The following is a 12230-nucleotide window of genomic DNA, read 5'->3' on the forward strand; positions in this document are numbered from 1 at the left end:
GGCTTCGAAGCCACCACCCACGACGGATGACGATGCAGCTGCCGCGAATCAGACCCCTGTAAAAACAGACCTCAATTACGGCTTGTTTTATCTGGTTCGTTGATCCTGCTGGACTAGACGCACCAGTTCGTATTCATGACCATGGCCAGGAATCGAAGTAAACCAGGTCTACTTGCTGCATGTATGTACATACTGCTTGTATATACGGATGTACTGCATGTATACTACAGAGCTGGTTCCTGGCAAACGCTCCTCCTCGATACAGGCAAACAAGTCACAAAGACCATACCGTTTATGAGATCGAGGATTATAAGCATTGGGGATGCTTGGTGCAGGGGAGCCAGGCATGCAGACTGCTAGGCTCTCCAGTGGTCCGCAATTGTTTGATGGGTGTTCTGCACAAGGGAGGGGCGCCTGTCTCCTCCAAAATAATGGACTGCAAGCGAATGTCCCCTCGTGCACACCCACCATTCGGCGTAATATATGGTTCATCTTGCATAGTAAGCAAACAAAGGGGGGCGTCGAAACACGGTCCATCGAAATCCCAACGTCCTGACGCATCTCCGTACTGCAGGTTACAAAAGCCATGCGAGAATCGACCGAAACGATGGTCTTTTGAGAGAGCGCCTGCTGCAAAGATCCTATAGCCCTGAATAGTTAAATATCTCCAAGGACTTCCAAAGGTAAGAAAGCCGCATTTCAGAATTGTACAAACCAGAACTCCAAGCTTTTCACCAACCACCATCTCGTCGAGGTCATTCGTTCTTCCCCATGAATTTCCGCAGTTCGCTTTCCTCACTGGATCTCCCTGGCTTTCCTGCTGTGCCTTCAACACTTTTCTTCTTTTCCTTCTTCTCCCCGCTAACATCCGAAATCAAAGCCTCCTTGAAGGTGTTCCGGTCGTTCTCCACCCTTTCTAATTGCCCATGTCGCCTTAAGCTCTCATTATGCCAGCTGATCTGGCCGCCGTCTGCCTCGCGATGCTTCTTCGCGTTCAATTTCGCCGCCCGTATAGAAGTTCGCGCGTAAACGAAGAGCAATCCGGCCATCGTGAAGGCCGCCAATGGAGCCATAATAGTCTAACAGAGGGATTAGTGATCGAGCAACACAAGTCAAGGCAAACCGTGCTTACGCGCCCATTTATGATTCCTTTACCGCGCGTGAGCCGCGCTGACGCCGAGCCCGACATAGGCTTGGATATTTCATTCAACCCATCCGCACCCTTGGGCATAGACAACCTCCCACCCATTTTTAGGGTATCAGGTCTGATCGAGATATCAATGCAAGACTAGCGCTGATTTACGCAGCGCTGCGCCTGAACCAAGCGGTGAGGCCGACGCTCGGTGACGGTCGTTGTCCTGTGGCACGAATGGGGGGGTATCCGTGGTGGGGAGCTGTGGACCGGTTCACGGGTTTGGGATAAGTGGGCGGTGGCAGTCGCCGCTGTGCATCGCGAGCAGGCTTATTACAAGTCCAGCACTCGTCAATTGGACAAAACTGATGATGGAAACAGCGATGTGGAATCACGATGGGGCTGGGGATATTTGAAAATGAGGTAAATTGAGATCCGGAGTCGGCTTGTTCGGAACGGGCTAGCATGCCCTTGTGCTTTGGCCAGAAACTTCGTTCATTTTCAGATTCCGTCATCACTGGCCTGCAAAACTTGACAATTCCATGCTCACCGTCTCTACCGCCCAACGCCCGTCGCGGAAACTTGCAGCCCGGCCTTTTGGGCCATCCTATGTGCTGGCATTCGCTCTCTTGGGGCAACACTTACCCCTGTTCCAGCACTCGCGATTACTAACTCCCGAGCTTCCACACCTTGTCCGTTTTTTGTCCTTGCGTCACTATTTAAATAGCTACAAGGCCCGGACGCTGCTGCCTTCATGAGTAGGCTGTTTGTTTATAGACTTCAGAGCCTTGCGCCTAGTGTTTCCTTCACTGTCCTGGTTTCCCATAGCCTTGTCTTCACTTCCAAAGGAACCCTAGCTGCTGCTCCCCTCACAGCCTGTTCTCGCCAAATCTCAACCTCACCACCCTGTATGGCTCCCATCCCCAAGGAATGTGACTACCTAGTCATAGGCATCGGTAGCGGAGGAATAGCCTCTGCCAGACGAGCGGCCAAATATGGCGCCAAGGTCATTGCCGTGGAATCAAGACGTATGGGTGGTACTTGCGTAAACGTAGGATGTGTACCAAAAAAGGTGACCTGGAATGCCGCTGCAATATCGGAGACCTTCAAGGACGCGAAAGCCTATGGATTCGGCGGATACGACACGCCCTCATTCGATTGGCCATACTTCAAGAAGAAGCGAGATGCATACGTGAAGAGATTAAACGGAATCTATGAGAATAATTTGAACAGGGACAAAATTGAACATATGAAAGGAAGGGCAAAGTTTGTGACAGAGAATGAGGTTGAGGTGGCGCTAGAGAGCGGAGGAACTCAGAGAGTCAAAGCTAAGAACATCCTCATCGCAACCGGCGGACGACCCAAGATCCCAGATTTCCCTGGGAAAGAGCTCTGCATCGACAGCGATGGATTCTTCGACCTCGAAACTTTACCAAAGAGCATTGCTTCGAGCGGCGCCGGTTATATCGGTGTTGAGATGTCCGGCATGCTCCACGCACTCGGCAGCAAGGTCCACTTCTTTATCCGTGGCCAGAAGCTTCTCAGGAGCTTTGACCCTATGATTCAGGATGTCGTGACGAAAGAGTACGAACGACAAGGCATCAGTCTGCATAAGGGCTCGCAAATCACTAAGGTGGAAGACATCGGGAATGGCCTCAAGCGGGTGACATACCAAGAAACCGAAAGCAAAAAGGAGTCAACAGTTGAAGTCGAAGTTGTACTCTTCGCCGTTGGCCGTTCCCCTGAGGTTGAGGATCTCCATATCAAAGAGCTTGGCATCAAACTAAATGAGAAGAACCATATTGTAACCGATGACTACCAGAACACCAGCACTCCAAACATCTATGCAATCGGCGACGTCTGCGACCGGGGCTTCGAACTCACGCCAGTGGCCATTGCTGCAGGTCGACGACTCTCAGATCGGCTCTTTGGTGGCAAAAAGAACTCGCATCTTGACTACAGTAATATCCCCTCAGTCGTATTTTCCCACCCTGAAATCGGCTCAATTGGCCTCACCGAGCCCCAAGCAAGGGAGAAGTATGGCGACAAAGTCAAGGTCTACAAGACGGAGTTTACCGGCATGTACTATGCGATGATGGACCAAGAAGACAAGGGCCCAACAGCCTACAAGATCATCTGCGTAGGCGACGAAGAGAAAGTAGTCGGTCTGCACATTCTCGGAACAGGTAGTTCCGAAATCCTCCAGGGATTTGGTGTTGCGGTTAAGATGGGCGCTACAAAGCAAGACTTCGATAATTGCGTGGTACGTCATAAACGCATTCTTTTACCAGGTCAACATAGTCCAGCCCCCTCATTCCCACCCATATAGCACTCCCCCACATCCTAACCCTAGCATACGGCTCAAAACGGACATGCATTTGTGGGGAAGCGAACAGAATGCTAATTCGGACATTTGCCACAGGCTATTCACCCCGTTTCGGCTGAGGAATTGGTACGTTTAACCCGGAGCCCCTGTTGTTTACTTCCTATTTCGGAAATGCTAATGAGCCACCGCTATAGGTCACCATGACATAGAACCCCTCTCGGGACACGTTTTACCCGTGCGTAGTTCATAGATTACCGATTCGTAGAATTTATCTGCAGCACATGTATGAGCGCTCGCTTGCAGCTGGCTGTCCCCCCACCGCATATGCATCACAGTTTTTGTGCTCGTTTTTTGGTGCCGTTTTCGTGCAGCTTCGCTAACGTGCTCGGACACCCGCCCCCACAATGCAAAAAGTGGATACTTTTCATGGGGCAAGGTAAAGCGCAAGGATTTTTTTGCAGCGGCCTTTGAGTCGGCGAACCGGCATTTACTCGGCCTCTGGATTGCCGGGAATGTATCTTGGTGTGGTGTGGTGTGGTGTGGTGGGAAGTGTATGGGGTGATGATGGACCGGTCAAGGAGGGAAGGCTGATTCACTTCATTTCAATATGAATTCGGCCCTTTTTGTATTTCAAATCATTCTCTCCTCCTGGAGCTGGTACGTAAATTCTCCAAAAAATATGTCAATCCCTATCGTACAAGACAAGTCGCCCCGAAAGAGGCGACGCTTGCTAATCATGGCGGTCGTTGCGTGATTCGCGTGATTCGCGTGATTCAAGCCCTTCCACCCAATAATTGCTCCCAACCACCTAACTACCCTAGATAGGTTCCATATGCCATGTCATACCTTCCAAAAAATGCTACGATATCCGCCCCAGGCCGTTTACGAGATTCCCGTTCCTATCGCCCGAGTCCAGGTAGTTTTCTATGTCCTGGCTTTGTTCCATTCCTAGATTCCAGCGCCTCGCCTTTTTGAAGATCATTAATTTCTTTGCGCCGTGGCAGGCCTCGACAAGGCTGTGCATACCTCATTCGCGCCGAAAGAGTGCAAGTGCAAGCTATTTTTAAGTTCTTCTAGAATACATTCAGCCGCTTGGCCCACTCAAGAAGAAGTCTAGCTCACTCGGTCCACCTCTTGACACCTCGTTCTCTGCCAGTTGCTCCAACAAACTCAGAAATGGATCTTTATCCGGGTCGGTGTGAACGGAAGTGCCCGATGTACTGGCTGCGCCAGGGGTTGGTTGTTGATCATAAGGTGTTGGCATGCTTAGCATTGGATCGAATGGGCCTGATGAGTCATGGTGTGCATTTGCGTTTTGATTCGGGTTCCCGGTTGCTCGTGTGGGCTCGTGATCCAGGCCAGGGATTTGAGGGAGAGGAGAGAAGGAGAAATTCGGAGAGAATGGCAACGTAGAGTTGCTCGGGGCGGGAGGTGGTGTGAAAGGGGGAAGGGAGGTTGGTGGGACATTTAGGTCGTGCTGCTTCGTCTCAGTTGTAGCCGTGGATGATGCTTCGTTCGGGGGCTTCTCAGTGATGCTGTGAATGGGTGCGGTTGCGGAAGTAGGGGTGGGTAGTGGTGCTGGAGGTTTTGGTGCGCTCGAGGCTGTGGATCTTCGTTTCTTGTTTGGATGGCCATTCGCATAGGGGTGAGTGGTCTGGATGGGGCGTGCCTGATAGCTGCTCATTCCTACCATACTGGGGTTCATGTACATATTGTTGCGCTGCTCAATATTGTAGGTAGCCAGACTAAGAGACATGTTACTAACTAAAGAACATTAGGGAAGCGAGAACGGGACTTACCTCTCATGGACAGCTTCCACCTGCACGTCCTGGAATGTTACATGAGCCCCATCAAAGATCTGTCCTGGATATCGATCAAAGAAGTCTTCCAATTGGAAGACAGGAGAGAAACGCATTGGGTTGGTCGCGAGAGACTTGACCAACTCCGTATGGCATCCGTAAATGGTTTGCAGTGTTTCGCGTTGATGCTGAACACTGGCCCAAATGAATCGCAATTCGGAAAGCTGGTGCATTTCCCGGGAGAGGAACTCCGGGCTCGCAGAAAACACGTCACCTTCGCGTCCTCGATAGTGAGCGCCGTGGACATGTATCGTTCCGGCAGTACAAACGCAGTACCCTACAAAAGGGGGCCAGTCAATAATGGAGGATGCTCTGCCAATTTCGACCAATTCCGCAATCGCATTCGCATGGAGGAAACATAGATTTGTTGCCTCGATTTGCCAGGATTGGTGCTGAGATGTTCCCGACAGCTCGGCCAAATCAACCGGTAAAAATGGCCGATATATGAGGCAATGTATGAGATGATATACCAGCTTGCTCAAAACCAATATCGTGCTGTCAGGCTGGCCGAACAGAGCCTCTATTGAGGTGAAGGTATCCTGAGTCTCCGAGGCCCAGATGTCGAGTTCCTGTCGGATCTTGGATAGATTGGAGAGGGAGTGCCAAGGAAAATGGGAGTCACCCTTGACCCCACCGGCTGCGAGGTACCTGTTTGTTATACCCAGGATCTTGGCGATGCCGATCAGCATACCCATGCTGCCCTGGCCTGCTTTACCCGATCCTGCCATGTATTGGAGATTGGAACCATTTTGAAAATAATCGCCTTCGAGGAGCATTGCACCTGGATGTAGCTGCCAGGAAGGTAAGCGAAGCACAATGGATTCATCCGTGATTAATGATGGCCTTTTCGAACCAGTGGCCGCGAAACGATCCATAAGATAGCAGGACCAAAACAGCCTTCGTCGTCCTTCTCTTTCCATTGGGGTCACCTTCAAGGCCATGGGAAGCTCGCGATGGAGATCGAGAGCAAAGACCATGCTGATCGCGGAAGCTTGAAGCTGTAAGTCAGCGATGAGAATTTTCCGAACTTGCAAATTACGTACTTAGCAGCATGAACGTTTTCTTGCCCTTGCCCGTTTGGTAGCTCGCTTGGGAAAGTAGGAGGAGAGCCTGCAGGGATTCAATAGAGGGCTCGTCAATATCAAGCTCCATCCGAGAACGCCTTGCATATTCTTGGCCAACACGCACGGCGGCATTGTATCCGCCGAAATGGGGTGCATATCTTGGTATGTTAGTCACCATAATCTCGCGCCCGTCATGTGATATTTAACTTACCTCGCACTCACTGCGTAGATGGCGTAGGCTAAGTATCCTGGCAGCTGATTGGTCTGCATCCGCTGCCTTGTGGTGGTTTCATCCAAAATATAATACGGCTTGCCATGAATTCTCGCAAAGTAGGTGTCCAGTAGCAGGTCCGGTATGATGTTTGGTGATTGCAGGCTGACGTGCTATTAGCTGTATTCCTAAATTCACACTTTATTATTGTGTATAAGTACCTTGGCTCGATTGGCGACATCAATTGATTCGCCGAAACCGTCGGATTCGGGGCTATCTCGATCAAAGGTCGGGCGGGAGCCATGGAGACATCGTTAGCAGACTTGTTGGTGTCGCTGCCCGTGTCCTGGCTTGCTGAAGAGAGGTCTGCGTCGGGGAGAGAGTCGCTCTTGCCCTCGGAGTGTAGGCGCTTCTCAAGGCCATCGACACGCTTCAACAAGGCCTCGAGCACATCGGTCTTCGGCCCTCTCTTCTTGGGAACAGCGTCTGTTGGCGGGCGTTAGTCCATGTCCAAGGCGAATCCGATGCACGAGCAATCCGGGCGTACCATAGATACACGGGCAGGCAAATACCTGGCACGCCTCGCACGTTGGGCGGGTACGATTGCATTTGATCTGAACATTGCATCAGCTGAGCTTGTGGAGTCGACATGACACGCCTGGGATTGGCTACCTTTCGTTTCCGGCAGCTTTTGCAGTTCATCGATTCTCGTGGCTCGTTCGTGACACGCCGGGTTGGAAGGCGGTCGATTCCAATCTGTGGTCTTGACATAGCGGCAGCCAATGAGCAGGAAAACTCGCTGGACGTTGGAGGAGCGTTTGGCAGGAGGCAAGACGCATATCTAATTGGGAGCGAGCGTTGGAGGGAAGCAAAGACGTTGAGAAACCCAGGAACCGCCGCAGTGTGAGATGGACGTTCAAATTAAGGCCTCAAGCGTCCGCACACGCTGTGGGGACGAGCGACCAGGGTACGGATCATGGGCGGGCAGGGCTTGAGCTCTGCGGGACGTCGAGCTCCGACACGCTTCTGTTCTGGTCTCCGCGATGGGGAGAGACCAAATAGAGGTCTAGGGAAAGACGACCGCGTGACGATCGCGGGCTAATGTTGCGGCGGCAGTTGGGAGTGGTCGTTGGGCCGCCGGGTGAGGTTGCATGAAGGCGGAAATGGTAGCTTAAACCATGGCCATCACCAACCCGAAGGGGCGAAGGGATGAGAGGCAAGCAACAGCTAGCGGGGGACTGAGGATGGAGCACTCAGCAGAGCACTCAGCGTGTGAGCCGTCACCGCGCAGCCTCGGTAAGCATTTCGAACCCAGTCTTGCGTACCTCGAGCATCCTTGAAGACCTGGCAATTTGCACATCAGGCCCAAATAGATTGCGTCCGTCTCACGCTTGCTGACCGTTCGCGGCATGGCGTCGGAGAAGTCTTCTAGACGTCTCTCTGGAATCTGGGGTAAGGCCAGCAACCCGACCACGCGAGCCAATGCCGTGACATGCGGTGCTGCACTGCAGAATCTGCACCCGGTACGCGCCCTCAGACTACGCCCATTACGCATCGCGAACCGGGCGTCATGCGCTCCTCTCCCGGAATCCCTGGCTCATCAGATGAGCGTTTGGGTAGCCATCGCCGTTTGGGTTTGAGCGATTGGTGTAGATTCAGGACCCTGCAATATCTGTAGGGAGTACAGGTAAAGCCGACTGTTCGGCCAAGGCAGCGCTTCTTGCACACCAGAAGCACTCAGGGGGACTAGTACGACAATATAACAATATACATATAAATGACTGCGGAGTATCTAAAACAGGCCCCTTCCAGACGCTAGGCGCACAAAGTCGTAGCACACGTTCTGCCCAACGAGCAGACGTATTGTTTCAACGGTAGTCCATGCAGAGACGTCCGCTATGCCATAAGCTGTCCACCCTGCTGATGTCGCGATTGCTAACGGATCTGCTTTGCGCGGTCCGTTCGCTAAATCCACAAATACTTTGCCAGCCGATCTTCCGCCGGCGATTCCATTGCTGTTGCCGTTGCCATTCCTCCCATCCACTCTGTAATGCTTGAGAAGTGGTACCACAAGAAGAGACTTCTCTGCAGGAAGCGCCGAAATAATGACAAATGGCTGCTCCAATCGCTTCACATCCTCGACGGACCGCACCGGTTCCACGTCGCCCGCAAGTGACCCATGTGTCTTAAAGCCAATGGTATATATGGGTCCAATGCCCAGGCTCTTTAAGGCAAATATCGCTGCTGCTGCGTCGGCCTCTGCACTTGCTAATAACAGGGCTGCTCGTCCACTATAAGCTGACGGGACAAAGTCGCGGCTCAAAGTTGCCCGAATACCCTTCCACGTCGCGTTATCCCCAATGAACGTCGGATGGCCAGCCTCCGCACGAACGAGAACAGTGTCGACTTGTCCAATCGCCCGCGCTGCATTCGACAACGCAGGCAGATACGCCGCAGAAGCTGCCAGAGGTGGATTTATGTAAGCTCCTCCAAAGTTGGGCCGACGCAGGATGTTCTCGACCGACGCCTTAGGCGCCCTCTCCACGAACATGAACTGATGTGGTAGACTGAGCTCATTGAAACACTTTTCAAAAAACATGGCCTGAGTGGTTGACCGGAAGCTACCGATGCCGTAGATGTCTAGCCTAGGCATCTGGCCCATGCCATGGAGGGCTTGGTTTATCTCGGCAGCGCTCAGCTGGCCGGGGGCTGCTATCATAGGAAGGAGCGGATGCGTTATCGGGGTAAAAATCTTGTTCAAAGTCCGTGACAATTGACCCATAGGTCCCATGTTAAGGCCAGAGAAGGGAGGGTGTGGATACTGAGTTTGGATGGTGGACCGGAAGTACTCGAGCTCATAGTTCTCCTGCATCGAATTAACCAAGGCAATCATCTTCACAACATCGCCATAAACAGCTCCTCTTTCAAAAAGGGTCTGCGTCTCCGGGGCAGTCCATTTGAATGTTCCTGAGAAGTCGTGGAATGCAGATATGATCTTGCTACTGCCTTTCTGCTCCGCCAAGCGCCGTCTGATGTCTTCTGGAAGCCACAGTTCCACATCAATGTACTCACAGCCCCACTGTATCGCCCGAGACAGATACTTGTAGAAAATATTTGGGTCGTCCATGGGAAATCGGCCGTTCTCGTGCGTACATCTCGTTGTGTAAATGATTGGCAGCTCGGTGCGCTGACGTAATAGCATCACCTGCTCTCCGACATATTTCAGGCTAGGAATCGGGCTGATTGTTCCATCTGGCAGGGGCTCTTCCAGCAAGTCCACCCTTATCTCTATCGCATCCGCGCCCACAGACAAAATATCGAGGTTGGGCAAAGCGGCATGGACGTCAGGGAAGGTAGTCGATATCAGCGTGGTCCGCGCTTTCTTCGCCAAATCTCGATGGGGACCTATCTGGCCCAGTATAAAGGAGAGGAACCGCGCCACGTCCCTCCGGAAGAATGGGGATTTGGTATACAGGTACTCATAGTCGCAGCGTTCAGTGAGAGCGTCGTCCTGAGGACTCCCGCCGTCGACACAATGCGCGTTGATCAGCAACCGCGACCGCTCCCAGCTGTCGAGTTGGGATCCAATCAATGTATTCCGTAGGCCATAGATGGTGGAAGGAACCCCGCTCCTAACCTCATCCACCGACGTCGCCGATTCCCAGGCCTGCCCCAGGACATCTGCGAAGATGGCCACAATGTCCTCCTCCCCATCGTCATGCACAATCAGTAATGCAGGCTTGACTCCGTTGGGAACCTCCTGGATGTCGACGACACTATTGCCCTTGAGGTGGGAAGTGGGGACGCTCTCTGCCTGTATCATAGTGGCCATAGAAGGCTTCGGGGGATTATATATATACGCAGGATGGCCTGAGACCTAGCCGTAGGTGTTGAAGCCGTTTATGCGGAGCTGGATCTCGGCGAAGATTCGACGGGAGGTATTCAACTGGCACAGGTTCGGGGCCGTCGCTACCATCTCCGTAAATTTGAGTGTGAATTGGGGTTGGTGGGGCAGTACTGGAAGAATTCAGACAGGTCAGACAGTTGGTGGTAACAGAAATGCCCGCTGGTCGAGATATAAAACAGAGCAAGTATTTGATCGACGTGCGTCTGAGGGCGGATGGCGAGGTAAGACCATGGCCAGCCCGTACGGAAGCTCTACCGTTCCGCAGAATCCGCGCGTGTTTGACTTGTATCGAGGCGTCGTATGGCTGGACGTGAATATGCCGTTCGGGAGCGCCTGTTAGGGGCAAGCATGTCGGGCAGAAGACGCATTGCGGGCAAGGCGGGACTCGACGTGAACGCCGAGTGCTAGGATTTGGATTTATCCGTCGACGTTCCCATACGGTCGCTAACATCACTAATTTCGCACCAATCACTTCATTCGCGGAGCGCCAGAGCACTCCTGCGCCAAGCATAGTTCAACCACCGCCGGCGACGGTATCGCCAGATTGCTGACCGGTAGCTGGAACGACGACGGGCTCAATTCACCAAGTGTTCCAGGGATTGGTGGACCTTAGGTGAACAAAGATGTACCGCTCAGCAGCAATGCGAAAGGGGGATTACCAAGCGGTAGACATGGCGATACCTTGTGGGAACCATGGGGTCACGACGCAAATCACAGGCGTATCACGAAGGGGAGGACTTGCCCTCAACACCGAGTCGACGCGTGGGATGATATGCAGATGCCCAAAGAGGACCGGATGAGGTCGCTCCTCTGTATGACCAGCTCCAATTTGGCCCAAACCACCACCGGATTGAGCTTCATTCTCATCCTTTGGCCTCGAATTTTCTCGTAAGTGGTTTTTGTGGACCAGCGCAGCAGATTTTCCGCGAGTACCAGGTCAGTTCTTCCTGCTAGTCTCGGGGTAACCTAAATCTCCTGCAGATTCTGTATCTTCCATTGCTTCCGTTGCCTTGAATGCAGACTTCTGCTTTGCGTTCATGGCATAGACCGGCATTACGCTGAAAGCAGTCCTCTGTCAAGCATTCTATCTTCTCCAACCCTCCCCTCTCCACCCGAAACGCCGATCGCTCGAAATCTGTACACGATTGAAACATCCTCTCGTCCTCTCATCCTTTCTCCAAATTCTTAGTAGGACGATGTGTGCATCGAGAGGACACCAGTTCAAGATGGCGATCACTATGCAGCATTTACCCGCCTAATCGTCTTTTATCCGGCCGCGAGCCACAAGGCTGTTGACGAACCTCATCTGCCATTGACATCGCCAGGAGAAATCTCCAGGCCGTTCCACCGAGTATCATAGCAAAAATGCCTTCATTATCCTCGTCTCGGAGGAGACATTGCAGATGAGTCTCGAACATTACACTAAAATGGCTTCTGACCCTTTCCTCCGAGATTACACAGCTCTCCTGTCTTTCTTGTGTGACGAGGAAGTTTTCACATCTTCTTCCTCTGTCATGTTCGTAAAGGCAACTGAGAATCACAAGGTTGAGACTGTATCTGCTGGGTACTTGCCGGGACGTGTAAGCTTTGCTCCAACAAGTATCAAACCACCAAAACCCGACAGGCACCAATTTGCAAAACTGCTAAGACACTCAATATCAAATACCTAAATCTCCTGTACCGGGTGACGCATGCATTCTTTCTAGAAGAAGGATAGAAGAATCTAATTTC

General features: G+C 52.2%; 5 protein-coding genes across 5 annotated transcripts; 2 read left to right on the plus strand and 3 right to left on the minus strand.

Annotated features, from left to right (window-relative positions):
• Positions 1 to 755: 755 nt before the first annotated feature.
• BDR25DRAFT_235769 (uncharacterized protein) lies at positions 756 to 1249 on the minus strand (the record flags this gene model as incomplete). The annotated part of the gene is made up of 2 exons (XM_033685526.1): positions 756 to 1079; positions 1133 to 1249. 2 exons carry the CDS (start codon positions 1247 to 1249, stop codon positions 756 to 758), a joined length of 441 nt encoding a protein of 146 aa, XP_033543940.1.
• A 333-nt stretch (positions 1250 to 1582) lies between these two features.
• Positions 1583 to 4151, plus strand: BDR25DRAFT_73191 (glutathione reductase-like protein). Its single transcript, XM_033698968.1, has 3 exons — positions 1583 to 3395; positions 3555 to 3584; positions 3653 to 4151. Exons 1-3 carry the CDS (start codon positions 1887 to 1889, stop codon positions 3665 to 3667), a joined length of 1554 nt encoding a protein of 517 aa, XP_033543941.1. The 5' UTR covers positions 1583 to 1886; the 3' UTR covers positions 3668 to 4151.
• An 84-nt stretch (positions 4152 to 4235) lies between these two features.
• Positions 4236 to 7563, minus strand: BDR25DRAFT_73218 (uncharacterized protein). The gene is made up of 7 exons (XM_033698969.1): positions 7265 to 7563; positions 7140 to 7206; positions 6814 to 7078; positions 6593 to 6757; positions 6361 to 6539; positions 5258 to 6308; positions 4236 to 5203 (listed from the first exon to the last, which is right to left on the minus strand). The coding sequence occupies exons 1-7, from the start codon at positions 7361 to 7363 to the stop codon at positions 4543 to 4545; spliced, it is 2487 nt and encodes an 828-aa protein (XP_033543942.1). The 5' UTR covers positions 7364 to 7563; the 3' UTR covers positions 4236 to 4542.
• Positions 7564 to 8377: 814 nt separating this feature from the next.
• BDR25DRAFT_267959 (aldolase) lies at positions 8378 to 10846 on the minus strand. The gene has a single exon (XM_033687081.1). It carries the CDS (start codon positions 10422 to 10424, stop codon positions 8385 to 8387), a length of 2040 nt encoding a protein of 679 aa, XP_033543943.1. The 5' UTR covers positions 10425 to 10846; the 3' UTR covers positions 8378 to 8384.
• On the plus strand, positions 10495 to 12169 carry BDR25DRAFT_359132 (uncharacterized protein; the record flags this gene model as incomplete). Its single annotated transcript, XM_033696049.1, has 9 exons — positions 10495 to 10661; positions 10708 to 10809; positions 10840 to 10928; positions 10985 to 11088; positions 11113 to 11311; positions 11355 to 11460; positions 11520 to 11659; positions 11720 to 11790; positions 11825 to 12169. 9 exons carry the CDS (start codon positions 10495 to 10497, stop codon positions 12167 to 12169), a joined length of 1323 nt encoding a protein of 440 aa, XP_033543944.1.
• Positions 12170 to 12230: the final 61 nt, after the last annotated feature.

The sequence above is a fragment of the Lindgomyces ingoldianus genome (genome assembly GCF_010093535.1).
Source record: "Lindgomyces ingoldianus strain ATCC 200398 unplaced genomic scaffold BDR25scaffold_31, whole genome shotgun sequence".
Lineage (NCBI taxonomy): Eukaryota > Fungi > Ascomycota > Dothideomycetes > Pleosporales > Lindgomycetaceae > Lindgomyces > Lindgomyces ingoldianus.

Bases quoted from the DNA above. Each gene is read 5' to 3' on its own strand.
- BDR25DRAFT_73218 (XM_033698969.1), bottom strand. From the start codon at position 7,363: ATGTCAAGACCACAGATTGGAATCGACCGCCTTCCAACCCGGCGTGTC. The intron at 6,540-6,592 runs GTAAGTTAAATA...TAACATACCAAG, and splicing joins ATCTACGCAGTGAGTGCGAG to ATATGCACCCCATTTCGGCG. The intron at 5,204-5,257 runs GTAAGTCCCGTT...CATGTCTCTTAG, and splicing joins GTGGAAGCTGTCCATGAGAG to TCTGGCTACCTACAATATTG.
- BDR25DRAFT_267959 (XM_033687081.1), bottom strand. From the start codon at position 10,424: ATGGCCACTATGATACAGGCAGAGAGCGTCCCCACTTCCCACCTCAAG.
- BDR25DRAFT_73191 (XM_033698968.1), top strand. From the start codon at position 1,887: ATGAGTAGGCTGTTTGTTTATAGACTTCAGAGCCTTGCGCCTAGTGTT. The intron at 3,396-3,554 runs GTACGTCATAAA...CATTTGCCACAG, and splicing joins AAGACTTCGATAATTGCGTG to GCTATTCACCCCGTTTCGGC.